We start from the raw sequence: 20,398 nt of genomic DNA, 5'->3' as shown, positions 1-20,398 counted from the left end.
AGTGAGGAATGTGGAGGCGTCACAGTGGTGGATGTTTATGTTAAAACGTATTTTGTGTGGTCTGGTGCTTTTTATTAGTATGACTGCATGGCAAATCAAATTCCTCAAATGTTGCAAAACATACTTGGCTGATGAAGTAAATATGAGTACGAGTATGAAACCAATGGGGTAATCGCAGAATGGTTACATAACTGGGCTAACACCCAGAGATAGAAATTCCAATTCACAGCAAATTGGGAATTTAAAGTTATGTCATTGAATAAATTAATGAAATTAAAACAGTAACAAAGTGCTGGAGTAACTCAGCAGGTCAGGCAGCATTTCTGGAGAACATGGATATGCAACGTTTCGGGTCAGGACTTTTTCGATTTTAGACTTTAGAGATACAGTGCGGAAATAGGCCCTTCAGCCCACAGAGTACACGCCGACCAGCGATTACCCCATATATAAACACTATCCTACACACCGGGGGCAATTTACAATTTCACTGAAGCCAATTAACCTACAAACCTGTGTGGGAGGAAACCGAAGAAAACTCATGCTGTCATAGGGAGAATGTACCAACTCTCTACAGACAACTCCCGTAGTCAGGATCGAACCAGGTCTCTGGCGCTGTAATGCAGCGACTCTACAGCTGCGCCACTGTGCCGCCCCCACTCTTCTGCAGACTGACTGTGGTAGAGGGGAGAAAACTGGAAGGGGGGGGGGGAGGGGAGGGGAGGACGAAGCCTGGCAAGTGATAGGTGGATACAGATGGGGGGGGGGGTTGATAGACATATCTTTCCATTATAGCCCTAATAGAAACTTTATTGGAAACTTTATTGTCATTCAGACCTTTCGTCTGAACAAAATTTCGTTACCTTGCAGTCATACATATAATAAAGTAACAAAAACACACAATAAACACAAATTCAACATCCACCACAGTGAGTTCACCAGGCACCTCCTCACTGTGATGGAAGGCAAAAATCTTAAGTCTTTGTCTCTTCCCTCCTTGTTCTCCCTCTACGCTGTGGCAATCCAGGCCTCCAATGTTGTGACCCCCACCGGATGATGGTAAGTAAGTCCCGCGGCTCAACCGTGCTCCGCGAACAGGCCGGTTCAAACTCCGCGGCCCGGGGTGGTCGAAGCTGCCGCCCTCCAGTCCAGCGGACAAAGCTGTTGCCGCGGGAGCTCCGGAAAAACAGGTCACCAACCTGTGACCCGCGAGCACCCGACGATGTCGTCCACTGGGCCCGTGGCCGAACCTCCAAAGTTGGGTCGCCGCCGCCGTTACACCGCCTCAGATATCCCTTCTTCCTTATCCCTTTCTCTGGCTTTACATTTCACACCTTTTCTCTCATTTCCTCATAGAGCCATACAGAACTTAAACAGATCCTTCCCTGCCCACGCTGACCAAGATGCCCCATCTATGCAAGTCTCACCAGCCCGCATTTGGCCCATATCCCTCTAAACCTTTTCTATCCATGTATCTGTCCAAATGTCCATTAAATATTGTTATTCCGACCAAGATGTCCCATCTCAACTTATTCTACCTGCCCGCATTTGGCTCATATCTCTCTAAACTGTTCCCATCCATGTTATCTTACAGCTTTTGCATTGTCATCTCTAGCCTTTGCCCATCCATCTGCTAATCAACCCCGCCTGCCACCCACCTGTATCCACCTATCACTCGCCCAGCTTTGTCCCGCACCCACCTTTTTTTTCCAGTTTTCTCCCCCCTACTAAAATTAGCATGAAAGAGGATCCCAACCTGAAACTTCGCCCATCCATGTCCTCCAGAGATGCTGCCTGACCCGCTGAGTCCCTCCAGCGCTTTGCGTGCTTCTTATGGTAAACCAGCACCCGCAGTTCCTTTTGTTTGAAAAGCTAATTGTTTCTCCATCCGCAGATGATGCCTGACCTGCTGTGTGCTTCCTGTACTTTCCGTTTAATTTAAGTTAACCGGAATCTGTAAATGTTTAGATTTTATTTGAGTTGCTAGTGCCATCTAATCCAGGCTTAATCACATTTATACAGCGCGTTTTGTTTCTGCACATAAATAGGCACACGTATGCATACATATGTGTTAAATAGCTGGAAAAACAAACATACGTGTTAAATAGCTGGAAAAACAAACATACGTGTTAAATAGCTGGAAAACCAAATATTGACATTTAACCTTTACAAGGTGCGGGCACCATCACAACAAAAGCACTGCATGTATACACAATCTCCTCATGAGAAACAGGCCTTAATGGAATCAATTTCTTGGTGCATGTGCACATAATTTAATGGATAATCTCCCTCAACGATTATACAAAAATAACATATATGGTGGCAGGATATAGCCGAGGAGGAAAACGTTCCGATATCACCGAAGATAGACACAAAATGCTGGAGTAACTCGGCGGGCCAGGCAGCATCTCTGGAGAAAAGGAATAGGTGATGATTCGGGTCGAGGTTCTTCTTCAGACCCAAAACTCCTTTTCTCCGGAGATGATGTCTGACCCATTGAGATACTCCAGCTTTTTGTGTCTATCTTCGGTTTAAACCAGCATCTGCAGTTCCTTCCTACACATTCCGATATCACTCTTGGCCCAATCAATTCCACTGCCTCACTCCGTCACCCGAATCTTTCAAATCCTTCCTTTCCAAGTATCACGCGACATTTGGCTCATTAAACAAACACGTTGACTTCACTTCAATTTCATTACATTACGAAGCAAGCTAGTGCTGTGCTGTGGTAAAGAATTAGCAGAGGTGTGGGTTACTGCGTACAGGTAAACCATAAGTTATCTTCAAGTCACACTGGGGCTCACAGGTCAACTGCATCCCATCTGCATTTCACAATAAATAATTTTGGCAATCAAATTACACAGTAGCTAGTTGTCATAGAGAGTGCAGCTTTGTTTATCTCATCATTTTGGGCCTTGCTTTGAATGGCTTCTTCGGTTCCAGAGGCAACATCAGACGTTCTCGTGGATGAGGCTTTGCTGAGAAGGTTCTTGTGATGTGATGTTGCTTTCGAATGCAAAGGGTTCAGTTGTTGTTGTTCTTGCTTACGATCCACCAGGAGGCTGTGGATGAGGAGCGACAGTGTGAACAGTTAACGTTTACCTCTCTCAAGTCTGATACCTACATCCCCTCCTTCTCAAAGAGCAGCTCAGAGGCACAGCGGTAGAGTCGGTCCATATACCCACCTTGAATATGGGTATTCCAGAAAGCAGTTCCACAAATATACCCATATATTTGTCTGGAAAAAGTTATCTGTGTGGAAAAAGTTATCCCTCAGGTTAAATCTTTCCCCTATCACCTTAAGCCCATCTCTTCTAGTTCTTGATTCCCCTACTCTGGGTAAAAGACACTTTGCCTTCACCCTATCTATTCCCCTCATGATCTTATAGACTACATCTCCATAAGATCACCTCCTGCGCTTCCGAGAAAAATGGTGATGAGGTCAATCCATTTTTGAGGGATATGGCACTGAGTCATGGTGTCATAGACTCATACCCACCAACATCTGAGAGAAATAAATGCCCCTCAGCTAACTATCATTCCCCTCGCATCATAAATCTATGTCCTCTGGATTTCCCCCTCTCTGAGTAATTTGCTTTGCTTCTGGCCGACAGCTTGAAGTTCCGACTCTTCCAGAAATTCAGTTTAGTTTAGAGACACAGTGCGGAAACAGGCCGTTCAGCCCACCCACGCCGACCAGAGATCCCCGTGCACTAGCACTATCACCAGAACTAAGACCGTCAAAATCTTTTTTCCTCAGGATGAAAATGTCAAAGACTAGAGGGCATAGATTTAAGGTGAGAGGGGCAAATTTTAAAGGAGGTGTGCGGGGCAAAACTTTTATCCAGAGAATGGTGGGTGCCTGGACAGAGCTGCCAGGGGCGGTGGTGTAGGTAGATACAAAAGTGATGTTTAAAAGACTTTTAGGTATGCACCTGGATATACAGTGAATGGAGGGATATGCCAGAGAAGATTATTTTATCTTGCGGCACAGTCATTGTGGGCCTCAGGACCTGTTCCTGCGCTGTACTGTTCTACGTTCTATGGTTTAATATAGTTCTCAGCATTGTAGCGCATCAGTTCCAGAGACAAAGTCCAATGTCCACAGTGGGCTGGAGGAGAATTGGACAGTGCCCAGGCTAATTTCTCATTACATATGTTCAGTGTTGATTTTTCAATTTCGGAAACTTCCTACAAAATAACCTGGGATATTCGCTGAGGTCCCTCTACAAATACCAGCTGTTGGTGCTTTGTGGAATCATCAAGTAAAGGGGAAGGAAGGAAGTTACAAAACACATCGCATGAGTCAAAAGTAGAAATGCACATTTTATGTAAAACAATATTCAAATCAGAGAAGGAAGGATGTGAAGTTGACTGAATGCAAATGTCCTTACGTAATTATACCGTGCTGTAAATGTCAACTCAAGTCAAGTCATGAGAGTTTATTGTCATGTCCCAGACAGGACAATGAAATTTGTGCTTGCTGCAGCATAAATACAGATCAGATCAATGTACTTTGAAATGAGACTGCACTTTCTTGGAGTGCTGAAATACCGCCATTGTGAATTTGTCACTGCAAAGCAGTGGGATTGATCAAAGAAGGATCTCGACCCGAAACGTCACCCATTCCTTCTCTCCAGAGATGCTGCCTGTCCTGCTGAGTTACTCCAGTATTTTGTGTCTACCTTGGAATTTAACAAAATCAGGTATAAAAGGGTCTCGGCCGGAAACCTCACCTATTCCATTTCATGCCTTCAGAAGATCTAGAAGCAGAATTAGGCCATTCGGCCCATCAAGTCCACTCCACCATTCAATCATGGCTGATCTATCTTTCCCTCTCAACCCCATTCACCTGCCTTCTCCCCATAACCCCTGACACCCATATTAATCAAGAATCTGTCAATCTCTGGTTTAAAAGCCGTCTTTTCTCCAGTGATGCTGCTTGACCCGTTGAGGTAACCCAGCATTTTCTGTCTATCTTCGGTATCAACCAGCACTTGCAGTTCCTTCCTACCCATACTCAAACGAACTAAACTCCATACAGACAGCACCCGTAGTCAGGATCACACCCGGGTCTCTGGCGCTGTAATGCAGCAACCGTGCCGCTGTGTAACCGTGCCGCACTTTTTCCTGAGATATTCAAAAGGCCCGGTGCGAAGGCACCCTTCACGGTCCGCGGACTGAAGACTGCTGTGCAAGGAGAAGAGGGATGACGGTCCATGGGATGATGGGAATGGATGCGATGGGCCATTGTGGTACACGTGGTAATAAAGGATGATGCCATTGGACCATCGGCATCATTCCACCCTTACCGGGGAGCAACATGGTTGTCATGATCTCGGGAGTCTCCAGGAAGTCCACGTTATTCCTCTGGAAGGTCTTGCTGTGGTTCGCTTGCAAGTGGCTGAGGGTTGGTTTTCCACAGGGCAAGAGAAAGGAAGCGGATGTTAAATGACTCAACAATCTGTTACATGAACACAGAGCAGAGACACTTACTTTAGTTTAGATGAGAGATACAGCGCGGAAACAGGCCCTTCGGCCCACCGGGTCTGTGCCGACCAGCGAGCACCCCGTACACTAGCACTATCCTACATACTAGGGACAATTTACAATCTTCACTGAAACCAAATAACCTACAAACCCGTATGTGTTTGGAGTGTGGGAGGAAACTGGAGCATACGGAGAACTGTCTTTAGCTGTAGTGTATTTTAGAAATACAGCCTGGTCCACAGAGACCTTTATCCCACTTTCTCATCCACTCCCTACACACTAGAGGCAATTTTACGGAAGCCAATTAACCTACAAACCCGCACGTCTTGGGATGTGGGAGGGAACCGGAGCAGCCGGGAGAAACCAACGTGGTCACGGGGAGAACGTACAAACTCCACACAGACTGCCCACGAGCTCATGATCAAACCCAGGTCTCTGGCGCTGTGAGGCAGCAACTCTACCAGCTGCACCACCCTTTCCTTAGATCCTGCGCATGGAGGTGGGATTTTCTCTTGAAATGAGTTATGGTTGTCAGTGCCAATGCCAGTGCCACCTGTCTGCATTTGGCCCATATCCTTCTAAACATTTCCTATCCATGCACCTGTCCAAATGTATTTTAAACCCCGTTATAGTGCCAGCCTTAACTGCCTCCTCTGGCAGCTTGTTCCAATAACCCATTACCCTCTGTGTGAAAAAATTGCCCCTCGGGTTCCTTTCCCCTCTCACCTTAAACCTGTGTCCCCTGGTTCTTGATTCCCCTACTCTGGGTAAAAGATGTTGTGCATTCCCCTCATGATATTATACAGCTCTGTAGGATATAAACTCCCAGCTCGTCCAGCCTCTCCCTGTAGCTTAGGCTTTCGAGTCCTAGCAATATCCACGTAAATCATCTCTGCATTCTAGCACTATCTTTTGTTCACAGTTCCAGCATCTGCAGTTGCTCGTGTCTCCAGTACAATTACACTCCACCCTTGTTATTACGAACCTCTTTATAACAGATTTTGTTCATAACAGCAATCAGACACCACTGTCTATTAAAGAACACAGGCTGCCAGTTACAGTGCGGGAAGTCATTGCCATTGACAAGCAATTACTTTGAGTGACACTTATGCAATGATACTCTATTAAGCAGCGTAACAAACAGCTTTTAGACTTTTTACCTTGCAGTAACAAAACAAAAAAGACTAGAAGCAAAAAGTGGTGATACTGCCCAGTCCATCATGGGAACTGACCTCCCCACCACGAGCTACAGGAGTCGCTGCCTCAAAAGGGCAGCCATCCCTTATTACAGCCGCAGCTCATCAGAGACCCACACCACCCTGACCACTCTCTCATGTCACTCCCGCCATCGGGAAGAAGGTGCAGGAACTGAAAGCTGTAATGTCCAGGTTCAGAAGCAGCTTCTTCCCTTCAACCATCAGGCTATTAAACACTACAATCTCCAAATAGGCTCTGAACTATTTTCTATTATGGGTTTTACCGAGTACTATGTTGACATGTCTGTTATGCTGCTGCAATTAAGAATTTAATTGTTCTGTTTCAGGACATATGACAATAAATGCTCTTGACTCTCGATATATATTTTTGGCTGTTAAACATAATTTAGGTGGTTGGAGCAAATCTCTTACAGGGGTTCTAGAGGACAATTGGCAGCAATGGGCATGATTCCCCCCTCTATGGTCCAGTATAACGAGTGTTATCTGTATCCCCATTTCCATCTCTATCCCCAATCTCGCTCACTCATCTCTCATGTGGAACCTTATCAACAAAACTACTGAAGATGCAAATGCTGGACACCTCTTGCCTTTTCCATTCACCACATCCTCCAAGAACTGCGTTAGCTTCATTACAGGTGAAGCTTTTGTTAATGCATGACCCATTTGTCAATGCATGCTTACTCTGCACAAACCGTGTATTCTTTTCTGGTAATTCTAGTTCTTATATCCCTTATTACAGCCGCAGCTCATTTCCCTACTACTGATGCTGAGGTAAGTGATCAATACTTCCGTGTTCTCTGTCCTTCCTTTTTGAAATAGTGGAGTCACCTCTAATCCACAGGAACAATTACAGCACGCAGAGTATTTCGGAGGAGAATAAGAAAAATATTCACTAATCCCTACCGCCCTATGTTTCAAAACTCTGGTACCTTGGTCATCACATGCCTGGCATTCATTAGCTTTTTAGTTCCACCAACGCCTCAAGTTCCATTTTATAAACTGACACTGATTATCGTCACTTCCCCATTCATGCCGCAACCTAACTTCCCTCTATTTGCTGACAGCTGTTTGTGTCTTTTTCTGTGAAGACAGACACAATGTCTGAAGAAGGGTCTCGACCCGAAACGTCACCCATTCCCGCTCACCAGAGATGCTGCCTGTCCCCGCTGAGTTACTTCAGCTTTTTGTGTCTATCTTCGGTTTAAACCAGCATTTGCAGTTCCTTCCTACACAATGAGGTGTGATTGATTCCACTGCTATATGTGTGTGTGTGTGTGTGTGTAATGTTTCTGACTGTGTGTGCATGCGCATGTGAGCATGTGCATGTTTATGTGTGCGCACGTGCTTCTAAATGTGTGTGGGTACGATTCTAAGTTAGTGTAGAAACGTGTGCAATGTCTCTAACTATGGGCCTGTGTACATTTCTAAACGTGTAGTACAAATGTTTCTAAGTATTTTAAAATGTCTGTCAGTACAAATGTTTCTAAGTGTGTGTGTGTGTGCATGTATCCCAGTGTTTAGAGAAGTGTGCAGGTGTCAGTGCGCGTGCAAGAGTGCGCGTGTGCTTTGGTGCATGTGCGTGCTCAATATCGACATTCCTTCCCTCCCTGCAATGTAGCACGCGCCACTTTTCCCTTGTTTCCAGTCCAGGTGAACAGTCACCCACCCCCAAAGCAGCTCGATTCTCTCTCCACAGATGCTGCCTGACCTGCTACATTCTACAAGCATCTTCTGCCCTTATAGCAAGGGTTGTTTTTCATCTTTTCTAGCGGTAAAATCTTTCTTCCTTCCTTAGAAGGCTAAGGAAGTTCAGCCTGTTCCCAACAACTCATCAACTTCTACACATGCGCTGTGGAAAGAATATTTCCGGAAGTATCACGGCATGGTTTGGGATTTGCTCCAACCAAATAGCAGAGAATTGTGGACACAGCCCACAACATCACACCAACCAACCCCCTCTCTATTGACTCCATTTATACCTCATGCTGCCTCGGCATAATCAGGAATGAGTTGCACCCTGGCCGTTCCCTGTTCTCCCCTCTCCCTTCACGGACGGTTTCTTCCCAGCTGCTATCAGGCAAATGAACCATCAGCAACTGGAGACTTACTATCTACCTCACCAGAGACCCTCGGACTATCGTTAATCAGACTTTACTGGTCTTAACCTTGTACTAAACGTTATTCCCTTGATCCTGTATCTGTACACTGTGGACGGCTCGATTGTAATCATGTATTGCATTTCCCCTCACAGGTTAGCACACACAAAAGCTTTTCATTGTACCTCGGTATACGTGACTCTAAACTAAACATGACTAAGCCCCAGCTCCTCCACGATCCCTACCTCCTCCATGAAGTCCTGTCCTGCCAGAGTTCGTAGACCAGGAAGCAGCTCTCGTTCCCCAACTTCTGAACGGAGATACTGTAGATGAAGAACAAACCAAACATGAAGCCAGCGCGCACACATGCCCCTCCACCCAAAACATCATGAATCCGTCAAAACAGATGGTTCCTCTAAAACTAGCTATACTCTGTTGGGTCCAAAGGGTAAATTAAGTTGGTATTGAACACAAAGTGTTGGAGCAACACAGCTGGTCAGGCAGCATCTTTGGAGGACATGAATAGTCAACGTTTCGGGTCAGGTCACCTTCTTCAGACTGATTTCTAAAGAGGGGAGAAAGTTGGAAGAGTAGAAATGGCAGGACAGAGCCTGGCAAATGTCAGGTGGATAAAGGTGAAGGCGGGCTGGGGTTGATAGGAAGATGGGTAGACAAAGGCCAGAGCTGAAAAGGAGACAAAAGAGGACTAGAGTAGACAGCGAGGCAAAGGGTGTTGACAAGTGCGGCACGGGGGCACAGCGGTAGAGTTGCTAACTTACTAACCAACTTTCTATGGGCGGTGGAGGGGCTAGGGGCGGCATCAGGGGTGGCACAGTGGTAACGTTGCTGCCCAACTGTGCCACGAACCCGGGTTTGATCCTGACTACGTGTGCTATCTGTACGAAGTTTGTACATTCTCCTGGTTTCCTCCCACATTCGAAACACGTGCAGGTTTGTAGGTAAATTGGCTTCTGTAAATTGTCCCTGACGTGTAGGGCAGAACCAGTGTACGGGTATTCGCTGGTCAGCATGGACTCGGTGGGCCGAAGGGCATGTATCCACGCTGTGTCTCTAAACTAAAGGGGTGACACAGTGGCACAGCGGTAGAGTTGCTGCCTTACAGCACCAGTGACACGGGTTCTAACCTGACTATGTGTGCTGTCTGTACGGAGTTTGTACGTTCTCTCTGTGACTGCGTGGGCTTTCTCCGGGTGCTCTGGTTTCCTCCCGCACTCTAAAGACGTGCGTGTTTGTAGGTTAATTGGCTTTGGTAAAAATTGTGAAAACATTGTCCCTAGTGTGTTAGTGTACGTGGTGGTCACTGGTCAGCGCAGACTCCGTGGGTCAAAGGGCTTGTTTCCGCGCTATATCTCTAAAGTCTAAACTCAAGATAGACCAGAGGTTGGAACACAGTCTAAAATGGTGGGAGAGGCAAAACAACCCACCAGATTTAGACAGTATTTTGATGTATAGTTAAAGACTCAGGATCCGTTGTTCCATGACTTAGTGCTCTAAGTGGGGATAGTTAGACAAATGTTTAAGAAACATTTAGGCAGGTACATGGATAGAACAGGTTTAGAGAGATAAGGGCCAAATGCAGGCATTTGGGACTAGAGTCGGTGTGGGCAAGTTGAGCCAAAGAGTCGTCCACGCTGTATGGCTCTATAACTATGATTAACTATAGCTTGAGGGCAAGGGCGAAAAAATGGTGCAACAAATGTTGACATATATCTTACATCCAAGAAATCTAATGCCCAATGTTGTAATGGGATACTGATTCAGTGACCTTTGTAGCCTCAAGCAGCTTCCAGGGATCATCACAGTGAGAGATACGTATGATATAGAACAAAGAACAGACAAAGAAGTGGATGTGTGTTGAAAGGAACTGCAGACGCTGGTTTACAACAAAGATAGACACAAAATGCTGGAGTAACTCTGGGTCAAACAGCATCTCTGGAGAAAAAAATTGGGTGACAATTTCGGTTGGGACCCTTCCTCAAACTGGTGCGTGGAGCAGAAGTGCTGAGGAAGGTATATGGGATACTGACCGTCATTAGTTTGGGAAGTGAATACAGAGGCAGGGAGGGAGATGCTACAAAGGTAGACATAAAATGCTGAAGTTAAGGGCCTGTCCCACTGTACGAGGTAATTCAAGAGTTCTCCCGAGTTTCCACTGATTCGGACTCGGAGAATTACGGCAATAGCCACTCGTAGGTACTCGAGGCTCTCGTGGACATTTTTCAACATGTTGAAAAAACTTCACGAGCTTACCGTGTTTCCCGAGTACCTGCCGTTAGCGTTATGAGCCGCTAATAGACGTCCCGAGCTCCGACGTACCCGCTGCATACATTCTACGTACTTATCACGAGTTTGATTTTTTTTTTAAACTCGGGGGAACTCTTGGGTAAACTCGTATAGTGGGACAGGCCCTTAAGTCAGCGGATGAGGCAGCATCTCTGGAGAAAAGGAACAGGTGAAGTTTTGGGACAAGACGTTTCTTCAGACCCGTCTCGACCCGAAACGTCACCTATTCCTTTCCTCCAGTGATGCTGCCTGACCCGCTGAGTTACTCCAGCACTTTGTGTCTATCTTCGGCTCGATCGTAATTAGCGTATAGTCTTTCCGCTGACTGGTTAGCACGCAACAAAAAGCTGTTCACTGTACCTCGGTATGTGTGACAATAAACTAAACTCAAAATCAAACTTAAACATTGAACCCAGCAGTGAGACCAGGCATGCTGTAACATTGCCGCCATCTGCCTGGAGCCTAGAGTAGACCCAACTTACTGCAGGCTCCCACTCTGACTAGCCGTGGACTCCACGTAGCATTCCAGAGCTTGTCGGAATTCCTCCACCTCTTCCTCCAACGCTGACATCTGCCGCTGCACCACCAGGATGTGCTGCATATGGGCCACAAGACAAGGACAGTTTAGAGTTCCCCAATCACAGCTTTGGACATCGTACACTGGTCAAGTCATTTGGTCAGAGTCCTCAGGGAGGAGGAGGCAGGTTGGGAGTGGAGTGCGTCGATTGAGTTACCAAATGGTACGCACACAAAGGAGAAAATCCTTCTTCCAACATGGAAACAGGCCCTTCAGCCCACTGAGTCCAGGCCGACCGGCGACCACCCTGTACTATAGCACTATCCTACACACTAAGGATAATTTGAATCGTAGCCAATTAACCTACAAACATATACGCCTTTGGAGTGTAGACGCAACCAGAGCTCCTGGAGAAAACCCGCGTGGTCTTGGGGAGAACTTGCAAACTCCGGACAGACAGCACCCATTGTCAGGATCGACCCCAGGTCTCTGGCGCTGTAAGGCAGCAACTCTACTGCTGTGCTACTGGTGGGGAGTCACAAAATGACATAAAGAGAGTGGCAGGGTTTTGGAATACTGCCTGAAAGGGAAGTGGAGGCAGGAATTCCCAGCAGATTTAGTTAGGTTTGACGTGATTGTATTTATGTATCATTTGATGAGCATTTGACGGCACTGGGCCTGTACTCGCTGGAGTTTAATTCAGTTCGGTTCAGTTCAGTTCAGAAGGATGAGGGGGGGTCCTCATTGAAACTTATCTAGGAGTGAAGGGCCTGGATAGAGTGGATGTGGAGAAGATGTTTCCACTAGTGGGAGAGTCTATGAGCAGAGGCCATGGCCTCAGAATAAAAGGACGTGCCATTAGATAGAAAGGAGACGTGGAGGAATTTCTTCAGTCCAAAGGGTTTTGAATCTGAGGAATTCATTGCTCTGGATGGTGGTAGAGGCCAGGTCTTTGGGTATTTTTAAGGCAAAGATTGTCGGATACTTTATGTCATCATAAAGTGTTTATAACACTTATGTTTAATCTTCTGCAGAGATCATTGGGAGAAGGCAGGAGAATGGGGTTGAAAGGGGAAAGATAGATTAGTTATGATTGAATAGGGGAGAAGTCTCGATGGGCCGAATTCTGCTCTAACTTATAATCTTACAGTACGAAAGGCCGGCATGTTGAGGAGTGGATGTTTGGGTGCGAAGGTAATAGTCATGGCTTGCTCATGGCCAACTCTATCACGGTTCTTGTAGAAGGTTTTAGAAAGTGGTAGGGATTTGGAATACCATCTGAAAGTGTGGTAGAAGCATTAACTCCTTGCAGATTTAGTCAAGATTTTATATGTATGTATCTATGTATGATACATCTGATCTTTTTGGATAGCATGCAAAAAATATATTTTCACTGTACCTCGGTACAGGTAACAATAATAAACTCAAGCTTAAAGCTAAGGATGAATTAAAATGGCACTCTCAGATCGGTCCAGGTTCAGTCCGTACATGTTAGTATGTTATTGTAGCATCCATGCCCACACAGACTCTGACGAAGCAACATGCACAGGTTCCATACTTACCGTTTTTGTTGTTTCCTCAATCACTTCTTCCTTTAAGGGCTCCAGTCTCGGTGTCTATAAGGCAGACGATGAAACAATGGCTGTTTATTTAGTTATTTAGTTATCTACAACACGATGCTGAGTCCAACAATTTCAGCAGGTGAGTTGAATCCCAATTTTCCCACCTACCCTACCCGTTGTCCCACACTCTCCCCGCCACCGACCCCCACCCACACACTCACTCCCCGGACCCATCCCACACTCCTTTACTTTCCTCAGCCTCATACCATCAACTCGTGGCTAGTCACTTCTGCATTCTGTCTACCTTCCCATCGCTAGGACATCTGGTGTTGGGTGGTAGGTTGGTGTTGGTGATGGGTTGTAGGTTGGTGATGGGTTGTACGTTGGTGATGTGTTGTAAGTTGGTGATGAGGTATAGATTGGTGAGGGAATGCCAAGTGAAGGGAGGAAAGTTGCCAGTGGATGGTGAGTTTGTGGGTTGGTGATGGGAGGGAAGTTGGTGATGGGCGTGGGTTGCTGGTTGGTGATGGTTGATGGGTTATTGGCACAGTCAGACTGTGTGCTGACTAATGGCCTTGTCTATGAGCAGCCCCTTACCTTGTACTCCAACCTGTCAATGAGCTGCTGCAGTCGGTTAACCTGAGTCACCCACTGGCTCGCTGGCTCCACACAAACCCCTAGAACAAAGGAAAGCATGGTTTAGATAGTCATTCTAGTCAACTGTAGCTGCACGCCCCTGCACACCTTCATGCAAGGCCCCTCAAAGCAGCCACAGTAATTCTTTAACTTGCAAATATTCGACTAAGTAGTTTTTCACTGGCTAATTAATCTTTCCCTCTCTACCCCATTCTCCTGCCTCTCCCCCGTATCCCCTGGCACCCGTACTAATCAAGAATCTGTCAATCTCCACCTTAAAAATATCTATTGGCCTCCACCGCCCTCGATGGCAATGAATTCCACAGATTCACCACCGTCTGGTTGAAGAAATTCCTCCACATCTCCTTACCGAAGGTACGTCCTTTAATTATGACCCCTTTGACTAAGATTTTAAACTTGTCCTAACCTTGGTCAGTGTTGGTTTGATCATGACTTACGAAATGCCTTAGCACATTACACTGCAGTGCGGTTTCTCGGTTTAATTCAGTTTATTATTGTTGTCACAAATACCAAGGTAGTGAAAAGCTTTTTGTTGGGTGCTATCCAGTCAGCAAAAAGACTAGGCCGTCCACAGTGTACAGATACAAGCTATAGGGGATAACGCACATTAATGCAAGTAAAGTCCGATTAAAGATAATGTTAAGGTCTCCAATGAGGTAGTTGGGGGGGTCAGGATTGCTCTCTGGCTGGTGAGAGGACAGTTGCCTGGTAACAGCTGGGAAGAAGCTGTCCCGGAATCTGGAGGTGTGTGTTTTCACACTTCTGTACCCCTTGCCTGATGGGAGAGGGGAGAAGAGGGAGTGACCGGGGTGAGACTGGTCCTTGATGATGCTGGTGGCCTTGTCGAGGCAGCGTGAGGTGTAGATGGAGCCAATGGAAGGGAGGTTGGTTTGAGTGATGGTCTGGGCTGCTTCCCAATGCTATTTGTTAGTTTTTATTGGAGATATTCCTAACTCATTTCTTGCTCCATTTTTATGGCCCTTGCTCAAAGAGTCCACTACACAACACAACTAATTCTGTTTGCAGTGAAAGCTGAAACAAGAATTTGATTCAGTTCCTCTTGTTTCCATTTCTCATCTCACACAGTTCCTCCTTAAGATAGTAATAGAACGATATTCATAAGACATATTAAAAATACTATTCGTGAATAGCATTTTAGGATACACCCTTTCTTTGGAAAAAAACATTCATAATGCTTCCTAGAACCGTAAACAGCTGAGACACTGAAGCGAGCCACACAAGTATGTACTCTTCTTCAGACTGATCTGTTTATGGGTCACACCCATCCTTTTTTGTCTCGAGATGCTGCCTGACCTGCTGGGTTACTCCATCTTCGGTGTAAACCAGCATCTGCAGTTCCTTTCTGTACGTACTTAGAGTATGTGATCAATTGCCCAACACAGAGGAAGGTTGCAAGGGGAAAGAGAGAGGTGGCGAGGCGTGGTCTACAAAGAGAGCACCAGAGCTCTGAACCTTGCCAGTGACGGCTGGTATTGGAAGAGATCAGAACTCTTCGGGGTTGCGGAGATAGTGAGCAAAGTGGACAAAAGTATTAAAATCAAACCATTATTAATGCTACATGTGAGCTTTTTACTTTGGTCCTCAGGGCATCAGTATCACATGGCTAACAACTAGACAGTGAACATGCAAATTACTGACAGCAAATTGAATTTTCACTGCCTGCTATTTTATTCCCCATTTTAGCGACAAGCAATTTATAACGCAGACTATGACAGACCTTGCGAGAAACCCCAAGACATGTTTTCCTACAGTCCACGTACACACTTAATCTACAATTTTAGATCCAGAAAAGGTGGTTGTGTAGCGGCACCTGCTGGTGCCTTGGGGTAGTCGAACCCTCAGATTGGCTACCACAGTCACGTGGGCGCGGGGAGGGGTTTTGCGCGTGGTTTTGGGCAAGCCCATTCATTCGTTAATTAGCCTTCTATAAACTCTCGTTGTTTTTGTTTAACTTTCACAATAAAGTTCGTTGAAAATCATCCTACCGTCTCAACTCTGCTAAACTGGTGACCCCGACGCACCCAATCGATATTGGACGCCGACATGCAAGCCGCTGCAGTTCCCGACGCCGTTCCCGATGCTCATCAGAGCGCCGTCAGCCTCAAGCTGCCGGTGTTCTGGCCCGAACAGCCGAGTGTGGTTCACGCATGTGGAGGCACAATTCCACCTTCACAATGTAGTGGTGGGTGACACAAAGTATTTCCATGTCGTAGGAGACGGCTTCACAATTGCTGCTGTTCCTGCAAAATCCGCCCACAGCCGCCAAGTACGACGGCCTCAAGGCCCTCCTCCTTCACACTTTCAGGCTCAGCCACCGGGATCGTGCCGCCCGCCTCCTGCACATGGAGGGGTTAGGCGATCGCAAGCCGTCCGTGCTCATGGCCGAGATGCTTGATCTCATGGATGGCACCGTCCGTGCCTGCTTTTCGAACAGGCCTTTATGGAACAGATGCCGGACGACGTCCGCCTCATGCTCGCTGGCGCTGAATTCGCTGACTCTCTGCAGCTCGCCGAACGGGTTGACGAACTTTGGCTGGCGAAGCAACAAGATGGCGGCGCCATTAACCGTGTTCCCGCATTAGCGCGCTCTTCGCCTCAGCATGACCGCAACGACGCCCTACCCACGACTTCCACCGCGGAGCCACAGCAGCGAGCCGGGTCCCGGGGTAAACAAAAATGGTGCTTCTATCACCTCCGCTGGGGAGCTGAGGCTCAATGCTGCATCAACCCTGCTCGTTTCAGGGAAATGCCTCGGCTGATCGTCTGTAGAGGCGATCATGATCGCCCCAAACATCCGCCTCTACGACCGCGACCACCGCTCTGGCAGACACTTCCTCGTGGACTCCGGTGCCATTGTCAGCATCCTCCCGCCGACCGAGCGCAACACCCGTGCTGGTAAACGGCGCCCTGTGCTCACGGCCGCCAATAGGAGCCGTGACTTACGGTACGCGGGCCTTCTCGCTTACATTTGACTCCCGCCCGCACGAGTGGACATTCATCGTGGCCAAAACATGGGGTCCTGCACCACATCCCCACCGTGGGCCCTCCGATACATGCCCGGGCGCGCCGCCTCCTGCCGGACAAGCTGCGCATCGCCCGGGAGTTTCAGCCCGAGGGCCTCCCCGCTACATATGGTCCCCAAAGCATCTGGGGGGTGGCGACCATGAGGGGATTGTCGGCATCTGAACGCCTCGCAGGACGAGCACATAGCTCACCTACGGACACATTTCCATCGCCTCCACGAGCACGGCCTCGTCATCAACCCCGCAAAGTGCCAGTTCGGCCTCCGCTCCATCTCCTTCCTGGGGCACAGCGTCACTCCCCGCTACCCACAAAAGTCAAGGCCCTTCGGCAGTTCCCCCGGCCGCTCACTGTGAAGGGGTTACAAGAGTTTGTCGGCATGGTGAATTTCCATCACTGGCCTCCAAAGTCCAGCGGCACGTGCATCCTCCGGTGCAGGAGTTCGACGTTCCCACGGGCCGGTTTCTGCACGTTCATGTCGACCTGATGTCCCGCGGCGCCAAGCATCTGCTCGCCATCGTGGACCATTTTACCCGGTGTCCGGAGGTGATCCCACTCTCAGACACCTCCATCGTGACTTGCGCCCGGGCCCTGGCGGCCCATTGGATTGCCCGGCTCGGAGTTCCGTCCGACATTTCCACCGACCAGGGGGCCCAGTTCACCTCTGCTTTGTGGTCTTCTCTGGCCCAACTCTACGGGACATGGTTACACCAAACCACCGCCTACCACCCGCAGGCATATGGGCTGGACGGACGGTTTCACCGGCACCTCAAATTGGCGCTGAAGGCCCGGCTCACTGTCCGGACTGTGTGGACCAGTTGCCGTGGGTCCTCCTCGGCATCCGCACCGCCCCTAAAGAGGATTTGGCCGCTTCCTCCGCCAAGCTGGTGTACGTTTCGGCCCTGACCGGGGATTACGCCCCGGCGTTGCTGGCTAGCCTCCGGGAGCGGGTTGGCCCCCGTTCCTATTTCAAGACATGGTTCACCTGCGGTGCATATCAATCAATCAATCAATCAATCAATCAACCTTTATTGTCATCTTGCAAGCAACAAGTACAGTGCAAAATGAAAAGACGTTTCCCAGTGAATAGCGGAGCCTCGCACATGAAATTTAAAACACTTCTCACATAATAACACTAAAAAAAACAATCCAGTCCCTGATGGAACAGAATAAATAGTTAAAATCAGGTAAAAAACACAATGTTAAAAACAGTAAACCAATCATAAAAAAATGTCCGGGGCCGCTGATTTGAGTGGCCAGTGCCAGTTATTAAAGTGTCCGTGCCAGCCGCAGAGTCAAGTCAAGTCAAGTGACTGTGAGTGCAGAGTGACTGTTTAGCAGCCTCACAGCCTGTGGTAGGAAGCTGTTTAGCAGCCTCGTAGTCCGGGCTTTGATGCTTCGATATCTCTTGCCTGATGGCAAGAGATCCAGGTGTGTGTGGAGGGGGTGCAGTTTGTCCTTGGCAATTCTCTGTGCTTTCTTCAGACAGCGGCTCTGGAACAGTTCTTGTACCGAGGGTAGGGAGACGCCAATAATCCTCTCTGCTCCCCTCACTACCCTCTGCAGAGCCTTCCTGTCCGAGCAGTTGCAGGTGCAGTACCACGTATTGATGCAGTACGTGAGTACAGACTCCACCGTGCCCCTGTAGAAAGTCCTGAGGATGTTGGTGGGGAGTGAGGCCTGTTTTAGTTTCCTCAGGAAGTGCAGTCGCTGATGGGCCCGTTTGACGGTCCCAGTGGTGTTCCTGGACCAGGTGAGGTTGTCCGTTATCTGCACACCGAGGAACTTTATGCTCTCCACTCTCTCCACTGCAGTGCCACTAATGTTGAGCGGTGTATGCTCTGGCTGCGCCCTCCTGAAGTCGACAACCATCTCCTTAGTTTTTTCGACATTCAATTCCAGGTTATTTTTGCCGCACCAGTCCACCAGTTGTTCTACTTCCTCCCTGTACCTTGTTTCGTCATCTCCACTGATGAGTCCCACCACTGTAGTGTCGTCCGCGAACTTTATGATTTTATTGTCCCTGAATCTGGCAGCACAGTCATGTGTGAGCAGTGTGAACAACAGCGGGCTGAGCACACAGCCTTGAGGGGAGCCGGTGCTCAGCGTGATCGAGCCTGAAGTGTTCTTGCCAACACGGACTGACTGCGGTCTCTCTGTGAGAAAGTCCAAGATCCAGTGACACAGGGTGGTGTTGAGGCCCAGCAGGGTTAGTTTCTCCACAAGTCTCTGTGGGATGATGGTATTAAACGCTGAGCTAAAGTCAATGTACAGGATTCTGGCGTATGTGTTCTTGTGTTCCAGATGCGCGATTACTGTGTGCAGCGTGGTGGAGATGGCATCCTCTGTAGAGCGGTTGGGGCGATAGGCAAACTGTAGGGGATCTAACGATGAGGGGAGGCTGGCAGTAATGTGGGGTTTCACCAGGCGTTCAAAACACTTCATTATTATTGGGGTCAAGGCGACAGGGCGGTAGTCATTTAGGCAGGCAACCACTGGTTTCTTCGCTATGGGGATTATCGTGGAAGTTTTGAGGCATGTGGGGACAATGGCCTGACTAAGGGAGATGTTGAAGATGTCTGTTAGCACATCTGCTAACTCCTCAGCACATTCCTTTAGCACACGTCCTGGGATGTTGTCGGGTCCGACTGCTTTCCACGGGTTGACCTTAGACAGGATTCTCCGTGTGTCCATTGTGTCTATGGTCAGGACTGGCTGGTCGGTTTGTAGGCAGGGGCTGGCTCTCCTCTTGGGTGTGGTGTTTGCTGCATCAAAACGAGCAAAGATGGCTGTTTTGCAAAAATGTGCCTATGTTTTCTGGGTTCTGGTCATTGCATCGGAGTCCCTGCTCGGTTCTGTACCTCGGGTTCTGGGGGGGTTCTGTGGCGGCACCTGCTGGTGCCTTGGGGTAGTCGAACCCTCAGATTGGCTACCTCAGTCACGTGGGCGCGCTTTTGGGCAAGCCCATTCATTCTGATCACCACCCTTGCGTTAGCGACATCGTTATTTAGCCGTCTATAGACTCATTTTTTTTGTTTAACTTTCACAATAAAGTTCGTTGAAAATCAACCGACCGTCTCGACTCCGCTAAAGTAGAATGAAGCAGATGCACACACAGATATACACTCACTCATACATAAGTGAACCAGTACAACATTGCCTGTAATGCAGGCCTGCATTAATGCTTTATTTGAGTGGTTGTTTGTGCATGTATTTATACGTGTGTGTGCATGTGAGAGTGTGTATTTATGTGTGTGTATATGCGTGTATGTGTGTATTTCTGTGTGTTTATATATTTGTCTGTGTTTGTATTTAGTGTGTGTGTGTTTCCACGTATTTATGTGTGTATATATGTATTAATGAGTATGTATGCAGTATGTGTGTATTTATGCATCAGTGTATATCTGTGTCTGTGTGTGTGTATCTGTGTGTGTGTATTTATGAGTGTGCATGTGTCTTTGTGTGTGTGAGTGAGTGTGTGCATGCGTATGTGCATGCATATGTGTGTGTCTTGCA

The 20,398-nt window shown here is 47.8% G+C and overlaps 1 protein-coding gene across 1 annotated transcript in view; it reads right to left on the bottom strand.

Annotated features, from left to right (window-relative positions):
• Positions 1-1,897: 1,897 nt before the first annotated feature.
• The window catches only part of LOC129707296 (N-terminal EF-hand calcium-binding protein 1-like), a 70,981-nt gene continuing 52,480 nt past the window's right edge, over positions 1,898-20,398 (bottom strand). The window contains exons 8-13 of the mRNA XM_055652231.1: positions 13,781-13,860; positions 13,184-13,237; positions 11,587-11,699; positions 9,046-9,123; positions 5,310-5,401; positions 1,898-3,059 (exon numbers count right to left, since the gene is read on the bottom strand). Coding sequence (XP_055508206.1) covers positions 3,022-3,059; positions 5,310-5,401; positions 9,046-9,123; positions 11,587-11,699; positions 13,184-13,237; positions 13,781-13,860 — 455 coding nt within the window. The 3' untranslated portion in view covers positions 1,898-3,021. The remainder of the gene's footprint in view (positions 3,060-5,309; positions 5,402-9,045; positions 9,124-11,586; positions 11,700-13,183; positions 13,238-13,780; positions 13,861-20,398) is intronic.

This window comes from Leucoraja erinacea, chromosome 21, assembly GCF_028641065.1.
Source record: "Leucoraja erinacea ecotype New England chromosome 21, Leri_hhj_1, whole genome shotgun sequence".
Taxonomy (NCBI): Eukaryota; Metazoa; Chordata; class Chondrichthyes; order Rajiformes; family Rajidae; genus Leucoraja; species Leucoraja erinaceus.
Note: the sequence above shows the minus strand (reverse complement) of the source record. Positions and strands in the feature narration are given on the sequence as shown.